General features: G+C 37.1%; 4 protein-coding genes across 4 annotated transcripts; 1 reads left to right on the plus strand and 3 right to left on the minus strand.

Moving 5' to 3' along the window:
- Positions 1-4,196: 4,196 nt before the first annotated feature.
- N7477_010260 (uncharacterized protein) lies at positions 4,197-4,397 on the minus strand (the record flags this gene model as incomplete). Its single annotated transcript, XM_056971921.1, has 1 exon — positions 4,197-4,397. The coding sequence occupies one exon, from the start codon at positions 4,395-4,397 to the stop codon at positions 4,197-4,199; it is 201 nt and encodes a 66-aa protein (XP_056818900.1).
- Positions 4,398-5,043: 646 nt separating this feature from the next.
- Positions 5,044-5,720, plus strand: N7477_010261 (glyoxalase family protein; the record flags this gene model as incomplete). The annotated part of the gene is made up of 3 exons (XM_056971922.1): positions 5,044-5,466; positions 5,517-5,592; positions 5,653-5,720. The coding sequence occupies 3 exons, from the start codon at positions 5,044-5,046 to the stop codon at positions 5,718-5,720; spliced, it is 567 nt and encodes a 188-aa protein (XP_056818901.1).
- A 7,388-nt stretch (positions 5,721-13,108) lies between these two features.
- Positions 13,109-13,488, minus strand: N7477_010262 (uncharacterized protein; the record flags this gene model as incomplete). Its single annotated transcript, XM_056971923.1, has 2 exons — positions 13,109-13,405; positions 13,465-13,488. 2 exons carry the CDS (start codon positions 13,486-13,488, stop codon positions 13,109-13,111), a joined length of 321 nt encoding a protein of 106 aa, XP_056818902.1.
- Positions 13,489-14,110: 622 nt separating this feature from the next.
- N7477_010263 (uncharacterized protein) lies at positions 14,111-15,184 on the minus strand (the record flags this gene model as incomplete). The annotated part of the gene is given in 5 exon segments (XM_056971924.1): positions 14,111-14,251; positions 14,267-14,314; positions 14,399-14,623; positions 14,704-14,856; positions 14,867-15,184. The coding sequence occupies 5 exon segments, from the start codon at positions 15,182-15,184 to the stop codon at positions 14,111-14,113; spliced, it is 885 nt and encodes a 294-aa protein (XP_056818903.1).
- Positions 15,185-16,524: the final 1,340 nt, after the last annotated feature.

Here is a 16,524-nt window from a genome sequence, read left to right on the forward strand (position 1 = left end):
CCAGACCAAGCCTTTTGCCTTATCAGAAGCACCAGCGGTTTATCGATCATCTAAACATGACCGATATCCAAGACAGAATTGTCGAAATCTAGATCTATGAGACTATGTACGCATAGGCCTAATTCTATGCCTCATTCAGCTTATAAGTTCTGATAAGCTGAAGGGGGTGTATTGGAATATAGACCAATGCTACATAGAAAGATCTATCCTTATATTCAACATATAAGACCAGATTGCATTGATCACGTGACCAGATTTTTCTTCTATCAAAATGATGTTTTGACCACTTCTGATTCTGGTCCGCGGCCCTCCCCCGAACGATAGGCAGGACCATTTTCTTTAGGGGTAAATGGTCTGCCTTCAGGCATGAATGGTCTGATCCTGCGGGGGTGCTTTCGGGGTGGCTTAGACCGTCGATCCTTAACATCATTCTTTTCGCTTCTCTTCGGTTCCCTTCTTTGCCACCTTCATTATGTTGCTACCTAGTGTTTGTACGTCATTTATATGTTATTCTAGACGTCATTTCTAGGCTATCCTAGCCTATAAATACGTCCTTCTTGTCTAGCAGATAGAATCAAGTCAGTTCTACTTTCCTGAAGTCATTTCTACTTTCCTGAAGTCATTGTCCACTTTCCAAAAGTCATCTCTACCTTCTTCCTTTGATCCACAGGACTGTGGTTCTGCCTTCGTTTAGGCTATATCTGCTTATAGTCTATCCTACGACCTTTGACCTTCCACCTTTGTCTGGCACTGACTGACCCAGCCGGACTAAGGTTGACCCCACGGACTTAAGGGGCCACGATCTGCTTCGTGGTAGCTTTCCCCTTATATCCCAACACTTAATAGCTCTAACTAAGATTAAGACTAATATATCTTATAAATATATTAATAGAGTAATATCTTGATTATAGCTTAATAATTATTAATATTTAGTAAGCTTCTATTTAAAGAAGCTTAATTAAGCCTAATAATAATATAATAGATATAACTATAAGATACTTACTATTATTCTTATACTTAAGAAATAAAAGGTAAAGCTAAAAGCCCTCTAATAAGAGAATTAATTAAATATTTTCTTTAATTATTAAGCCTTATAATATTTTATAATTACTAAGAAACTAAACTCTTATTAGGCTTATTAGGCTAAGTTTTTCTCCTAATTCTATTTCCTAATCTATTATTTTATAGAGAAGCGGAATATTATTATAAATACCTTTCTCTAAAGGAATTCTAATTTAGGAGATAAATAAGAGTAGATTCTTCTCCCTTAGTTATATCTTAAATATAATATATATCTTAAAGACTATACTAACCCTAATCTTACCTTAATTAATATCTTTAAATATATTTTAATAGCTACTAATAACTCTAATATTATTAACTAAGTAACCCTTATAAACTAATAAAATAAGAGTCTTAAGGAGTTTTAAGAACTAATAGGAAGTAATTAGAATAAATCTTAAAAATTATAGGCTATTATTAGATATAAATTCTTTAATAATACTAAATAATAGGGACTTATAGGCCTAATTACTTAATAAGATATATTAATAGCCCTTAATAGTATATGTTAGATAGAATAAGATAAAGGCCCTTTTATCTATATAATAATTTTAGCCTAAATAGTCTATTAATATTAAATATTATATAGAAAACTATTTAGTCTATATAATATAAAGATATAAAGAGACTAGCTACTAAATCTATTATAATCTCTTTTTTTACTAAAATATCTATAATAATATATTATAATAGATTTTTGGTTATTCCCTAAGAATAAATAAGACTCTAATATAGTATTTATAGTAATGAATTAGTTAAGTAAATAGCTAGTCTCTCTTCTATATTATAAGAATATTAATATATTAGAGATAGCTTAGTTATTTATCTCTAATATTATATTTTATTTTAGCTTATTAGACTTAATTATATTAGACTAAAGAGACTAATTTATCTTAGAATTCTAAATAAAGATTTATTAAATCTTAAAAGTTAAATATAAGCTATTAATAATATATTATTTATAGATAGATAATTAGAGCGAGATTATAAATTAATGTATAATATAGTAACTTCATATATTAATTAATTAATATTAAATAACTAATATAATTAGTTTCTAATAATAGATTTTATTACTAAAACTCTATAATAAAATTTTACTAAGAGATCTCTATTCTTTATTAAATAAGAATATAAGTTATAAATATCCTTTAACTAAGATATATTTATAAAGCTATCTACATTATCTTAGTTAATATAAGAACCTTGAGACTATATTTAGTAACTCTAAGAGATCTAAAAGGATACTTAAAAGGAAATTAAATAATAAGAGTATTAATATATCTAAGCTAATAAATATCGCTAAAAATTAAATTTTAATATTAATAATATAGTCTTTATTATTATTAGAAATTAAAAACTTAACTAAGTAAGAAACTCTTTAAGTAATTTAGTAGCCCTTATAGGATTATTTAAAGAAGATTTTAGCTATTAGCTTAACTTACTATGTTTTATTAAGGTTAACTTAGTCTTTTCTTTAGATAAGCTCGGCTATATTATAAGTTTTAATTCGCTTATAGATTATATCGTAGACCTAACTTTACTAATAGACGTTAATAATTAAAAAAATAGAAAGTTAATAAAATTATAGATATCTAACTATACTATCGGAAGTTTTAATATAAGGCCAAATAGATCGAAATTAAGAATAATAACTCATATCCTATAAGTAATTCTAAAAATACTCCGGATAAGCTGATAGCCTTTTATAAGCGTTATCTAATATTACTTAGACCGCCTATATAATTATCAATACAGCTAAACGCTGTTTAAATAATTACTTCATAGGGGATTATCTAGATAATAGAAAATTAGAGCCTCGGGGTGAGCCTCTTTAAAAAGAGGGACTATATAATATATAACTATCTTAAGGCCTAAGGGGGAACATAATCTAAAAGGAGCCGTAGGTCTAACCTAATTTAGGATAGAAGTAATTTTGTTTCGTAGATGCTTGTTTCCCTCTTTCTCTCTTCTTCTTCTTCTTCTCCATTTTTAGTTGCTCTTGTTAATGATACACGAATTTGTCTTCGTCTTGGTCTGTACCACTCTCATCTATCTGGAGGATTATAGAGCATACGCCAGATGGATCTTTGTTAGGCCCGCCGAGAGCAATGAGCTCGAGTTGCATATTGCGACGGAGGATATCAGTTAGCAAGACCTCGCTTCGGCATTTTCGGAAGTGTCAGGTCAAAAGGCAGTGTACAAGGATATGACCTTGGGTGAGTACATTAAGCTTGGCATCCTGGATCCGGATATGATTGTTGGTCATTCGACTGATCCTAGTAACTCGACTTTAATGACCTACCGGGAGAACTTTTCGGGATCCTGGAATATGTGGAAGGACGATTTGACTAAAAGGGACTATCAACTGTTGGATATGATTTTACCGATAAGAGTGAAATCTGCGAAAAAGTGGATAAAAAAGACGAGTTATAGCGGGAAACCCGCGTCGCTGCTGAAGGAGTACCGGGACAAAGCTGCGAAGTAGTTAAAAAGCGCGTGATCTTTGGTGTTTCTGATAATTATTTTCTTGTTCAATTTGATAAATAATCCTGGCGCTATGATGGTGTATATTTCATTGTTACCAGTGAATACAGTTCAGTCCTGCAGCGGTTCCGGAGGGAAGGGCTAGCGCAAGGAGTACACCAAGTACGACGCGCCGAAAGATACGGACCTAATAATTGATAACGCTTTCGAAAACATATTGCCCCACAGTCTGCCGGTGGTGCGAGTTCGCTTTTGGCAATGAGGATTGTGATAAACCTGAGGATGGAAAAGCATGCGCAACACTAGAAAATTACATGAGGTTCGGGTTGGACAAATTGCGTTGTGTGAGCAGAAGTGATGAATATATTCTGGTCGGTCTCGATAGACAGTTAACAACCAAAACAAGTTTAAAGGAGACAAGCGTAGATCTGTATTCCTGCCAAAAAGACATCTCTAGCTTTCTCTCACGTGTTTACATTCTGCGTGTCAATTCTTTCTTGTCTCTTAGTTTCTGACTATCCTTGTCTTGATGCTAGGACGCCATAGCGATGCAGATACTAGATCGTATATGAGGAGTGCGCGAGTGAATCTGTTGTTGTTGAAACGAAATCCACTCGAGCAAAAAATGCCAATGACACTTTTAGTGCTTAGATAATCGTATACCTTGTGCCGACAGTTGTGTCACGGTCACGTGATCTGATTCCGGAACTGCTAGCGGTCACCGCCGCTTGACTATCCCGCGCCGCTAGAACGTTGTCCTTGAACCGTGGAGACAAATTCCAGATGTGAAAGACGGGCTTCGTGTCCTGTTCTTTACGGCTCTCGACACCGTTATTGGTTAGAACCATGGTGTTGACCTCATGACACGTCTAGGGGGGGTATTATTGAAGGACCGATAACCCTTGGCGATAATGGGCTAGACTTTTATCGACAAATGATCTCATCAGTTCTAAGTAACAGCGAGGGAGAGGCAGAGGCAACATAGGAAGTAAAGCCTCCCACATCTTGGTACCGTGGTGAGGCTGAGAGGAAAAACTGGTTCACCCAAGAGTATGCGACAGGCTCTCACGTGTGATGATCGCTACGAAATAAAACGTCCCCGGGAAAGCCGGCCCGCCTTGGTACTGATCGCCACCCTCGAAGAATCTGACTAGAGTCTCCTCCGTTTTCGATAGGTCTTAGCCAGACGATGATCACTACTGAGTTTCAACCACTTGACTCCTATAAAATAGACCGTGGACGGCTGGCTATGTGGGTGAGACCCATGGCAATCCCTGAGTCTACCTACCCACGGGTCTGGCATACATGCTTCTATTTCCGGGCTTGCACATACAAATGTCAGCGCTTAAGGGATTTTAAGCCAGCAAAAAGCCGAATAAACAGGTCATCTGTCGAAGGTTCAAGCCATTATAACATATCTCCATCCTAATATAATTCCTTTCTGTTCCGCATCAATTCATTATGAGTCCATCTTAAATGCAAAATCTTTCAACAATGTCCCAGGAAAAGCCCCCAGGAGTTGAACTATTGTGCAATCTGGCCAGCATCGTACGATCCGTCGCAAGTAACCTACAGCATAATCGCCTCGATAGGAAAGACTTTCAAAAGCTTTTACGGCATTACTCTTCTCAGGCCGAATCAGACTCTGCACTTATTTTTATTTCAAGGCAAAATGCTCAATGCGTTCATCATGGCCTGCTCCTAGCCCACACTCACATTGAGCTGGTATCCTGGCTGGAGAAGAACAACTACAACCTTGTATCAACATCAGTGAAGTGGTATAGCTGGAAGAAGCTTATCCGGAAATACCGATTACCGCTTCTGGCAATCTCATCGCAAACGAGCCAGCTCCGCGAGATGCTGCGCAATGTCCGGGAGAAAGCCGATATTTTATACTCGGAACTTCAGCGTAACAATGTAAGCTAATATTTCTATAAAATAGGGAGCATGAGCTAAGTGTTTGACAGATTGCGGTCCCATCTACATCGATCGAATATCGAAAAGTCCTCCTCAAACCTTTGCCACATGGACCTCCCCCAGAAGGTATGAGTACCTCCTCTTCTATAAAATAAAATCAGTTCTACAAGGATTAATATGAATCAGCCGTCGAAAATCTTCTTCGTCGGGGCTCCATCATTCAACAACAACTACGCCAGCCGTTGGATCAGTGATTCCTGTAAGGCATGGGAGATGGAACTGGGTTGGGACTCGAAGTGAATGGGATGGGACTAACTCGATCGGGACTGGTGTGGTTCACGAGGGTTTTTTACTGAGCGCGCGACGCACAGCACTTAGTTTCTTCTTCAGTTCCGTCCCTCCCGTTGAATACTACATGAACCTTTCCATTTTGAGTTGTAACAATGCCTCTTTCGAACCTCCCTTTCTTCTGTTATTAACGTAATCCACACCAAGCTCGCCACCACACCAAGCTCGCCACCCCATCCACCAATTCTTTATTCATGAAGCTTTTATAATACCACAACGCCTTTATATTTAATTTAGACCTTATCCGGGCATGCATAAGCCCTATGACCAGGCCTTCTACATAGACTACATGCGTATTGACGTCTACTGGTCTGATTATCGGTCGCTGAAGCCCTCCGGGTGGGTGTTGCAGACACTACCCCACCACCTTCTATACCACCTGGTAGACCAATGCCTTGCTCATGGGCTTCATAAACGAATAAGCCCTCATCGCGCTGTATTTGCCTTTTAGGCAATGCCTTCTTTTCTCTTTTTTTATAGTTTTCAGCCCGTAAATCGACCACTTCTTGCTCCAATAGAAGGATGCGCTTCATGACTTGTTCGCATGCCTTATAAGCCTGATCAAAGACGGCTTTCGTAGGCGTAGGTGGGCTATCAGACCGATACTTTATAAGGCGCTTAGCTGATGCCTTATGTTTTGAAAGCTATTTAATATTGCTTGGTGTTTTAGGGCAATAGATGCTTGATCGGCTTGATGGTCGGTCTGGTGGTGTAGGCGCACGAAGCTGAATATTAAGCTTATTAAGGACTTCTGCCGCATTTAAAGGTATTAAACCGGTCGCTTTGAATGCATTTTGAATGCTTCTAGCCTGAAATGCGTCTTCGCGTGCGTGTGGGTAGGCTGCAAGGAAATCAAGCTTGTCGATATGATTTATCCCCATACGCGTCTGTTGGTCTACCAGGCGACCGTATGATCGCTTGAGGACTGCGAAACAGCCTACATCTAGCGGTTGTAATAGATGCGAGCTATGCGGTGGCATGTATATAGGTATAACATCGTGCTCAGTGCACAAACGGTCGAATTCAGGCGTAAGATGGCTTCTATGTCCATCAAGGATTAATAGCCTATACCGACCACGCCGCCTACTTGCGGTTAAAGGAATAAATAAAGTCTTAAGCTATCGAAGCCCAATAGTATCAGACGTCCACCCATTGGGGCTGATTTCGAAGCGCCAGTCCTTTGGTGTATTGCAGAACTATGATTTAATGAAACGCTTGCCTTTAAAGATAATCAATGGCGGCAGTGCCCAGCCTAAGGCATTGACTGTTTCTACCGCAGTTACCTATTCACGATTGCCTGGCTGTAAGACAGAGCGACGGCCATAGTATTCAGCTCTTGTAACCACCCTTGCAGTAGAGACTAGGCCCATTACGAAGCCTGTTTCATCGAAATTGTAGATATCATCAGGTAGGATGCCATAGCGTTTAATAGTCTCTTCGACTAGCTGAAACCAAGCATTTAATACCCGCGGATCCTCTTGTTCTGCACGCGAATAATTATACCGACGCGAGAACCTTGTTTGAATAGCCGGTGTCCGCTTAATATAGTTTCCGACCCAATTCACGCCAACCGCATCGGATCCGGTCGCCGCAAGAAGGATATTGGCCATAGTGCGTACCATAGCATGCCTTGGGGCTGCACCGCGATCGTCCATAGATAGAATCCACTGGGTAAGCGTATCCTCGTCTAAAGGGGTCATTTTATAGGTATGGGCGCGTGTGGTAGCGATAGAATTGCGGCCATTGATACGGTCGCGTAGTGTAGACGGCGGGACATCAAAGACGCGTGCAGCAGCCGTAATAGAGGGAATATCTTTATTCTGAATAGCCTTAATTGCAAGCTCGATTCTACCCTCTTGCTGGATAGAATCTTGCTTATTTTTAGATCGATTTATGGGCATGGTAGGCGATTTAAAGTGGTGGGGGACGCGAAGAGACAATAAATTGGATGGGGTGGCGAGCTTGGTGTGGTGGCGAGCTTGGTGTGGATTACGTTAGTTGATACAAGTAAATTTGATACATCTCTTTGGAGCGATACTATGCCTTTACCAACCTTTCAATAGAAGTCTTGTCTGGATTTTAGAGAGCGAGATCCTCCTGGCTTAGGTCCTCTGCACTGTGACGCATGACTGTCTTGTGGCCTAAGGAAGGCCTGAGGGGGAACGTGATCTGGAAGGAGCCGTAGGTCTAACCCGATTGGGTATAGAAGTGGTTTTGTTTCGTAGTTGCTCGTTTCCCTCTTTCTCTCTTCTTCTTCCCTAGTTTAGTTACTTCTATTAATAATATACGAATTCTTCTTTGTCTTAGTCAGTAATATATAACTAAACTCTTCTTTTCTCTTCTTGTCGCCTCTAGGTATAGTCTAGATATTAGATACCTCGCTATCGCTATCTCGCCTTACTGATAATACCATTTAATAAATTAGAACTAAATAAATAAACCCCGAACCGAACCTTTACCGAACACTACCATAGAATAATATTATAGTTAAAGGAACCGATACCTATATAAAGTCTAAGTCGCGTAACCGACGCGAGAGATATATTATATTAACTAAAAACCTCCTTTCTAAAGAAGAGAAGAACAAGAAAAATATTAAAGAGAAGCTCACTAAAAAATAGGAGCTACCTAAGTTCTTAACCTTATCTTAGAACCTATTAAGACACTATAATATACTTAGCTTCAAATAATAACCTAGAGACTAAGGACCTTATTTATTAGGAGTTCTACTCTAAGGACTAATTCCAAAAAAAGTCTAAAAAGATATAGATAGCCTATAGAAATAACTAATTTAGCGCGAAGCCTATTAGACTTAATAAGACCTATAGATCTCTAATAATATATATCTAATAGAACTTTTATAGGCTAATATTAGATAACTTAAAGCTACTCTTATTAATCTAACTTAGGAGTAAGATAAGGCTATTACTTACTATAATCTTATAGTTAATAAATAAAATAATCTTATTTTTTAGATCCTTTAATCCTTAATATTAAGCCCTTAGAACCCTTCGAACTATTAAGACCCCCTAAGTCCTTAAAACCTATAATTATCTATTAGCTAAAATACCTAATACTCTTATATTAGATAATAGTAAGATAGTTTATTTTAATATTTAGGCTATAATATTTAAATATAAGCTAGCTATAAATATTAATTATTATTTTATTACTAAATATTATATAATCTATATTATAAGCTATTATAAAGGGAAGGTACTCCTTTATATTTATTTTTATCTAAAGGAAGATACCTTAAACCCTTACTAAGATATCTTAGATATTATAGAGTATCTAAAGGGTATTTTCTAGAACCTAAATCGTATTACTAAGGCTTACTAAAATATTAGTATCTAATAATAAAACTAAGGGATAGCTTTAATAATTTCCTCGCTAAATTTATTTAATTAGCTAAACTGGCGAACTAACTAAAGGATTACTAAAAGTGAGACCTTTATAATAAGCTCCCGAATTTATTATAGACCTAGATAATATTATTTATAGATAAGACTTCCGTTAATTTTAACAAGTTTATTTATACCTACTAAAGTATAGCTTATAATATTATTCTCTAATTTTAGGCTAAGAAATCCTATAAGCTAACTACCCCTTTTAGAGCTATTATTAGAACCCTAAATAATATACCCTATTCCTATATCTTACTATCCCTATTTATAGAGTATAAGAGTATAAGTATCGCTCTATATAAGCCGCTATTAATTAAGGAATATAATACTTTAATAAAGGAAGGTCGCTACTTTAACTATTATTAGTAAGAATATATAACTCGTAAGTGCCTAAAAAAGAATACTATCTCTACAATCGCTACCGCTAAACTTTAGGTACTAAAATAGCCGCCTAACCCCCCTTAGGATAATTAGTTAGGAAAAGCCTAAACCTAGAAGAAGTCTCCTTTTTAGGTAATAAGAAATTATTACTTTATTCTCTAAATTTAACTAAATTATTTAGATTAGGTAAAAGTCTTAGTTTTATCGCTTAGATAGCCTATAATAAATATTCTCTTTTAATTTTAATATTTAGTAATATCGGAGTAAATAGATATATTTATATTAATTTATTTCTTATAATATAGGCTATAAAGGAATTTAGCTTATATACTTTACCCTTACCGTACCTAATCCTAACTAAGGGCTATAATAAATATCTCAGAAAGCTAATTACTTATACCCTTAAACTAACCCTAATTATTAATAGCTAGAGACTCCTTTATCTACTAATATTAATTATTAATTTTAGATAATATAACCTAATTCTTAGGTAGATATAATTTAAGGAGTTTAGTGGCCTTTCGGACTATTAAAAAGGATAACTTATCTAGCCTAAGGAGCCTAGCCTTAGGGATAATATAATTACGAAGATACCTACTGTCCTCCTTTAGTCTATTCTAAAAAGACTAAAGCTAGATCCTCGGTATTAAGAGGACGCTAACTAATAAAATAGATTATTTTAAGACTCTCCCTAACCGCGTATAGCCTAAAAGCTTTTTCTATTCGGTAATAACTAAGTCCGTAAGCCTTTACCTCTATAGCTATTATTAAAATCTTTAGAACGCTATTTTAGCCCCTCTAATATTATTATACTTATTAGAGATATTAGATTTTATTAATATATAGGGAAGGAAGGTAATAAGATCTTCCTTATATCTCTTTATAAGATTAATTATATCTTAGAAAAGAAGCGTAATACTTAATAGTAGGCTAAAGACTAAGAGATATAGAGTGTAATCTCTAAGGAGTACTATAAGTACGCTAATATTTTCTTAAAATAGCACTTAAATACCTTATCGCTATATTAAGGTACGACTAATTATTATATCTTTCTCGATAAAAAAATAACGCCCGGATACTACTCTCTTTATAAGTAATCTAAGGAAGAACTCTAGGCGATAGAAGCCTATATTACCTAGAACTTTCCCTAGGGCTTTATTATACTTAGTAAGGCCCTCTATATATCTCCTATCCTTATAGTCTAAAAGGCTAATAGTAATCTATAGCTCTATATAGATTATCGAAAGCTTAATATATTTATAAAAAAAGACCGTTACCCTCTTCTATTTATTAATAAGATTCTCTAATAGCTTAGGAAGGCTAAGATATTTATAAGGCTTAATATCTATTAAGGATTTTATTAAATCCAGATATATCCTAACTTAGAGGATCTTATTACTTTCCGAACGCGATATAGATCCTTTAAGTATAAAGTAATACCCTTTAGCGTTATAAATAGGCCTACTATATTCTAGAGATTTATTAATAAGATACTAAGTAATTATTTAGATAATTTCGCTATTATATTTATTAACGATATCCTAATTTATAGTAAGATAATTAAGGAATATATTTAATATATAAAAAAGGTACTATAATAACTCCTTAAGGCCGGCCTATAGGTAAGCCAAGGTAAATATAAGTTCTATTAATAGAGTACCTATTTTCTAGGGTTTATTATTAGTACTAAAGAGGTCCGTATAGATCTTATAAAGACTACCGTTATTTAAGACTAATAATAACCTATAACGGTTCGCGATATACGGTCGTTCCTTAGCTTCTATAGGTTTTATTAGAGGTTCGTTAAGAACTATAACTAAATCGCGAAATCCCTAAATTACCTAATAAAACAAATATACCTTTTAAATAAAGTAAGGCCTACGAAAATGCCTTCTAGGAGCTTAAGGAGAAGCTTATCTTAGCCTTAATTCTAATATATTATAACCTAATCGCTCTAACGAAGGTTAAGACTAATATATCTAATAAATATATTGTTGGGATATAAGGGGAAAGCTACCACGAAGCAGATCGTGGCCCCTTAAGTCCGTGGGATCAACCTTAGTCCGGCTGGGTCAGTCAGTGCCAGACAAAGGTAGAAGGTCAAAGGTCATAGGATAGACTATAAGCAGATATAGCCTAAACGAAGACAGAACCACAGTCCTAAGGATCAAAGGAAGAAGGTAGAGATAACTTTTAGAAAGTGGAAAATGACTTCAGGAAAGTAGAACTGACTTTTTTCTTTCTGCTAAAAAAGAAGGACATATTTATAGGCTAGAATAGCCTAGAAATGATGTCTAGAATGTCATATAAATACTAGGCAGCAACATAATAAAGGTGGCAAAGAAGGGAACCGAAGAAAAGCCAAAAGAATGATGTCAAGGATCGATGGTTTCAGCCACCCCGAAAGCTTCCCCGCAGTATCAGGTTATGCATACCCAAAGGTGGACCATTTTATCCCTAAGGGAAAGTGGTCCGCCTATCCTTGAGGGGACTGAGGGTCGAAGTCTGTTCACCGAGGTTCGAAGACCATGGTCGAAGTCCGCGGGCAAGATATGCCCGAAAGCACCTCCGAAGGAACAGACCATTCATGCCTGAAGGCGGACCATTTACCTCTGAAGGAAGATGGTCCCGCCTATCGTTCGGGTGAGGGCCGCGGACCAGAATCAGAAGTGGTCAAAATATCATTTTGATAGAAGGAAAAAATCTGGTCACATGATCAATGCAATGCTGATCTTATATGTTGAATATAAGAATAGATCTTTCTATGTAGCATTGGTCTATATTCCAATATATATTAGTAAAGTAATATCCTAATTATAGCCTAATAGTTATTAGTATCTAGTAAGCTTCTATTTAAAGAAGCTTAATTAAGCTTAGTAACAATATGGTATATATAACTATAAGATACTTACGATTATTCTTATACTTAAGGAGTAGAGGGCGGAGGTAAAAGACCTTTAGTAAGAGAATCGATTTAATATCTTCTCTAATTATTAAGCCCTATAGTATTTTATAATTACTAAGGAACAAAACTCCTAATAGGCTCGCTAAGCGGAGTTCCTATCCTAATTTTACTTTTTAATTAATTATTTTATAGGAAAGCGGAATATTATTATAGATACCCTCTCCTAAAAGGGTCTTAGTTTAGAGGATAGATAAGAGTAGATTCTTCTTCCTTAGTTATATCTTAAGTATAATATATACCCTAAGGACTATACTAACTAGACATTGACATAACCCATGGGTTGGGTCCATGGGTCGAACCCAACCCGTCCATGGACGGGTCCTGGACACCTACCCCGAACCCATGGACGGGTCAGGTCTGGCTGCCCATGGACGGGTTAACCCATGGGTTTCTTGGCAACCCATAGTACCGTAAGACATAAGTTATACAATTTATGTAGTATTTAATGTATTAGAGTGGTAATATTTAGACAGAATATTACCGCATTTATTTAGGAAGTGAAGATCAAGTGAAGATCAAGTGAGATTAATTAAATACTAAACTATTTACTAATTTCGAACCCTTTATGTATCCTCGGCGCCTTCCTTACCCTTCCAGAATGCCGTACTTGGCTTATTAAGGGTAAACCACTATTATTATTATCACTTTGCTCACTTTTATGATCAGACAAAACACTCTTTCGTCTCTTCCCTACCCTCACAGATAGCCTCACTTTATCGTCACCTTCCTCAGTATCGCTAATTAGATCAATCCCTTCTAACGAAGGTGAAATCTTCTTATTTTCACCTTCTTCAGGGATCTCTAGAGCCCGAGCTAGTTTAAGCTGTTTATCTTCTATCTTAAATTAAGTAAGGCAAGAGAATATTATTAGATCCTGGATAGTTATTGAGTTCAGACGACCTCGGCGATAATAATAAACATCGCGGGCTAAATTAAATAGCCTCTCTACCCCCGCACTAGTAGCGGGAATAGAGAAGATATCGCGGGCTACCCGTGCGAGGGTAGGATATTCAAATTAATGGTCTCTCCAGAAGGCCTAAGGGGTAGTGCGTATAATACCTAAAGAGAAAGAGAAGTAAGCAAAGAGGGTAAAGAGGCTTAATAAGCGAGCAAGCCTTTAAATAGGAGTTAATCGGACTCGGGGGAGGAGTCGATCAGACTCGTGGAAGGAGTCGATCAGACTCGTGGAAGGAGTCGATCAGACTCGTGGAAGGAGTCGATCAGACTCGTGGGAGTAGTCGCTTAGACTTAATAATATAAGGGATTAACCTTATAAGAGGAGTCGACCCAACTAAAAAGAGGAGTCGACCTAACTAAAAAGAGGAGTCGGTCTAACTTAAAAGTGGAGTCGAGCTAACTTAAAAGAGGAGTGGAGGAGACTTAAATAAAGAGGCTTACCGGCTTAAAGATACCGTGCGAGTTTATCCCGGTCTAGGTTAGATTCACCTTTATCTTCGAGTAACCGATCAAGTTCCGACCCTTATATATAAGCTTTAGATAGAAGGGTGTTATTCTCTTCGAATTGATAAGCTTTAATCCGATCTTAAAGGGTGCTGTGATAGTGTTCGGCCCATATCTGAGTAGAGCCCTCTGGCCCACCAGACCATTCCTTGCGTTTGAAGTACTGTAACTTATCCTTTAGTGCGAGGATAGTGCTATACGTATATATATTACTAGCCTTAGGCTAATCGGTCTTTACGTAGTACTCACGGAGCTTCTGTAGGCCTGCTTTAAGAGCGACAAGCATCTGTTACTTCCATTTAATCTAATATTCGTTAGTATAAGGGTAAATAAAAAGTAAGAGAGAAGTGAGAGAAAAGTGAGAGCGTACCTTCTTCTTTTTAAGCTGACTAATTAACGCCTCGAGGTGTTTAAATAGCTTATTGTAAAGCTTAAACACCTGATGGATAGTCACGTCTTTTATCTTTGAGAATGTGCTTATATATAGGAAGAATGGTCTTATGAGGTAAAGAAGATAGTTAACCTGTCGCCATTCCTCGGAATTAAGCTTTAGGTTATCTAGGCACTCAATATGGCAGTACCTATTAAAGTATGGCTATAGTCGTTTAGCTCTTTGTAATATCAGATAGGTGGAATTCCACCGTGTTCGGACGTCCTGAATTAGGACTAATTGACTAGGTTCCATCGATTGAAGCCTAAGGAATTCCGCACGCCTTTGTGGGCTTCCGTTAATATATATTGTAAGCCGGCGTACCCTATCGAGGGTGTTTGTAATATCCCCTTTCTGTCCTCGCTAGGTAGAAGCCTTCTGTAGCTTATCGGTCCACACTATATTCACTGTGTCGTTCTTTGGCTTTGCTTTGATCCGATATAGGAGCTTATTAAGGCTAAGCTGAATTATATACGCCATACACGGAATATAAATAATAGAGATGTCTGGATAGATCCGTTGGACCTTATTAAATATTGTCTTATTGTTTGACGTATTATTAGTGGTGATAGCCAGAATCTGATCTTTAATCTTATGTCTGTTAATAATAGTATATAGGGCTAAAGCAAGGTTCTCCCCAGTATGTGTACCCTCGAGGGGTTCGAAACCGAGTAGGATCTGCCTATATTCCCACTGTTTATTAAGGAAATACCCAGTGATAGCCATAAATGCCTAATGAAAGGGCGACGTCCAGCAGTCAAGTATAAGTAATAGCTTTGCGTCTGACGGAAGCATATTTAGTATGCCTTGCTGTTGGATTTGGACGGTGCTTTGAAGCTAACGAGCAAGGGTTTTACCCGTTTGGATAATAGGGAGGGAAGGGGCTTATTGGGTTAAGCGTAAAAGGTCTCGAAAGTGCTGGTTTTCGATAATCTGGAATAGTAGACGAAGGCTAGTGATTGTGACCAAAAGCTGCTTCTTCTAATCGTTTTCATCCTATACGTCGGGCGGGGGAGCGTATAGAGCTTAGTGATTCAAACAAAGGAGTATTAGTCTTACTTCTCTTTTACTTTTCTTTCACTTCTCTTTCACTTCTCTTTTACTTCTCTTTCACTTCTCTTTCACTTCTCTTTCACTTCTCTTTCACCTTTGTCTTACCTAGGTACGGATAGCCGCCTGGATATTTCTCTGTTTCAGCTTACCCTTTGGTAGGCATCTTTCTCTATGCCTTGTTATAATATTCGTCCCATTTTTAGGACTATGCGCGTAGATCTGGCTATAGTCCTTATAGGTAATGCATGGTCTACTAGTAGAGATCTCTGCGCCCTGTTCAAAGTGTGTCCAAACCTCGGATATTAAGCCCCTTTTATCCTACCGGGGATGTTCCGCTCGTGGTTTCTGCCCATATATTGTTGTAAGCCACTATTAGATGTATATAGCCTTATTTATATCGGTCCATAGGATATAGTTTCTCTTAGGTCCGACGCGTTCAAGGATCGGTGGGGGCTCGGTAGTAATAGGCGCGGTAGACTGGCTTTCAGGAACCGAGGAGGGTGGGATAGAGAAGCAGCAATCAGATAGAAGAGGGTCGATACTATCACTCGTGATAGAATCAAAGTGTTCAGATAAGGATCTAGCCATAATAACGCGAAAGAACGTAAAAGTAAGGGTGAAGTAGGGAGGAAGTGAACCATGGAATAAATAGCGGGTAGGACTATACACGCGTTAATTGGTTATAACGCGTGTTGAGCGGGTCTTTTGATCTGATGTCATTGGTCTAATCCTTAGGCACGGACCCATATACCTATTCTGCAGAATCAATCTCTCTAAGGCTGTGAAAGGATTAGTCTTTATCTTCACTACTCACGCAAATCAAATATATAAGCTCTTAAACTAGGAGATAAAGTAGAGATATATATAGATAATACGTACACAAAATATCATAGCTTAATATTGACATTTGGGTGAATTAAAAATTAAAGAAGAATCTCCAACAGAAAGTGGTAGTACACTTATCTACGGGAAATATATATTTCTGCTCTACACCACTAACATAGACACAACTA

The sequence above is a fragment of the Penicillium maclennaniae genome, assembly GCF_028827695.1.
Source record: "Penicillium maclennaniae strain IBT 15551 chromosome Unknown utg000008l:1.0-3552695.0:1.0-3555053.0, whole genome shotgun sequence".
Taxonomy (NCBI): domain Eukaryota; kingdom Fungi; phylum Ascomycota; class Eurotiomycetes; order Eurotiales; family Aspergillaceae; genus Penicillium; species Penicillium maclennaniae.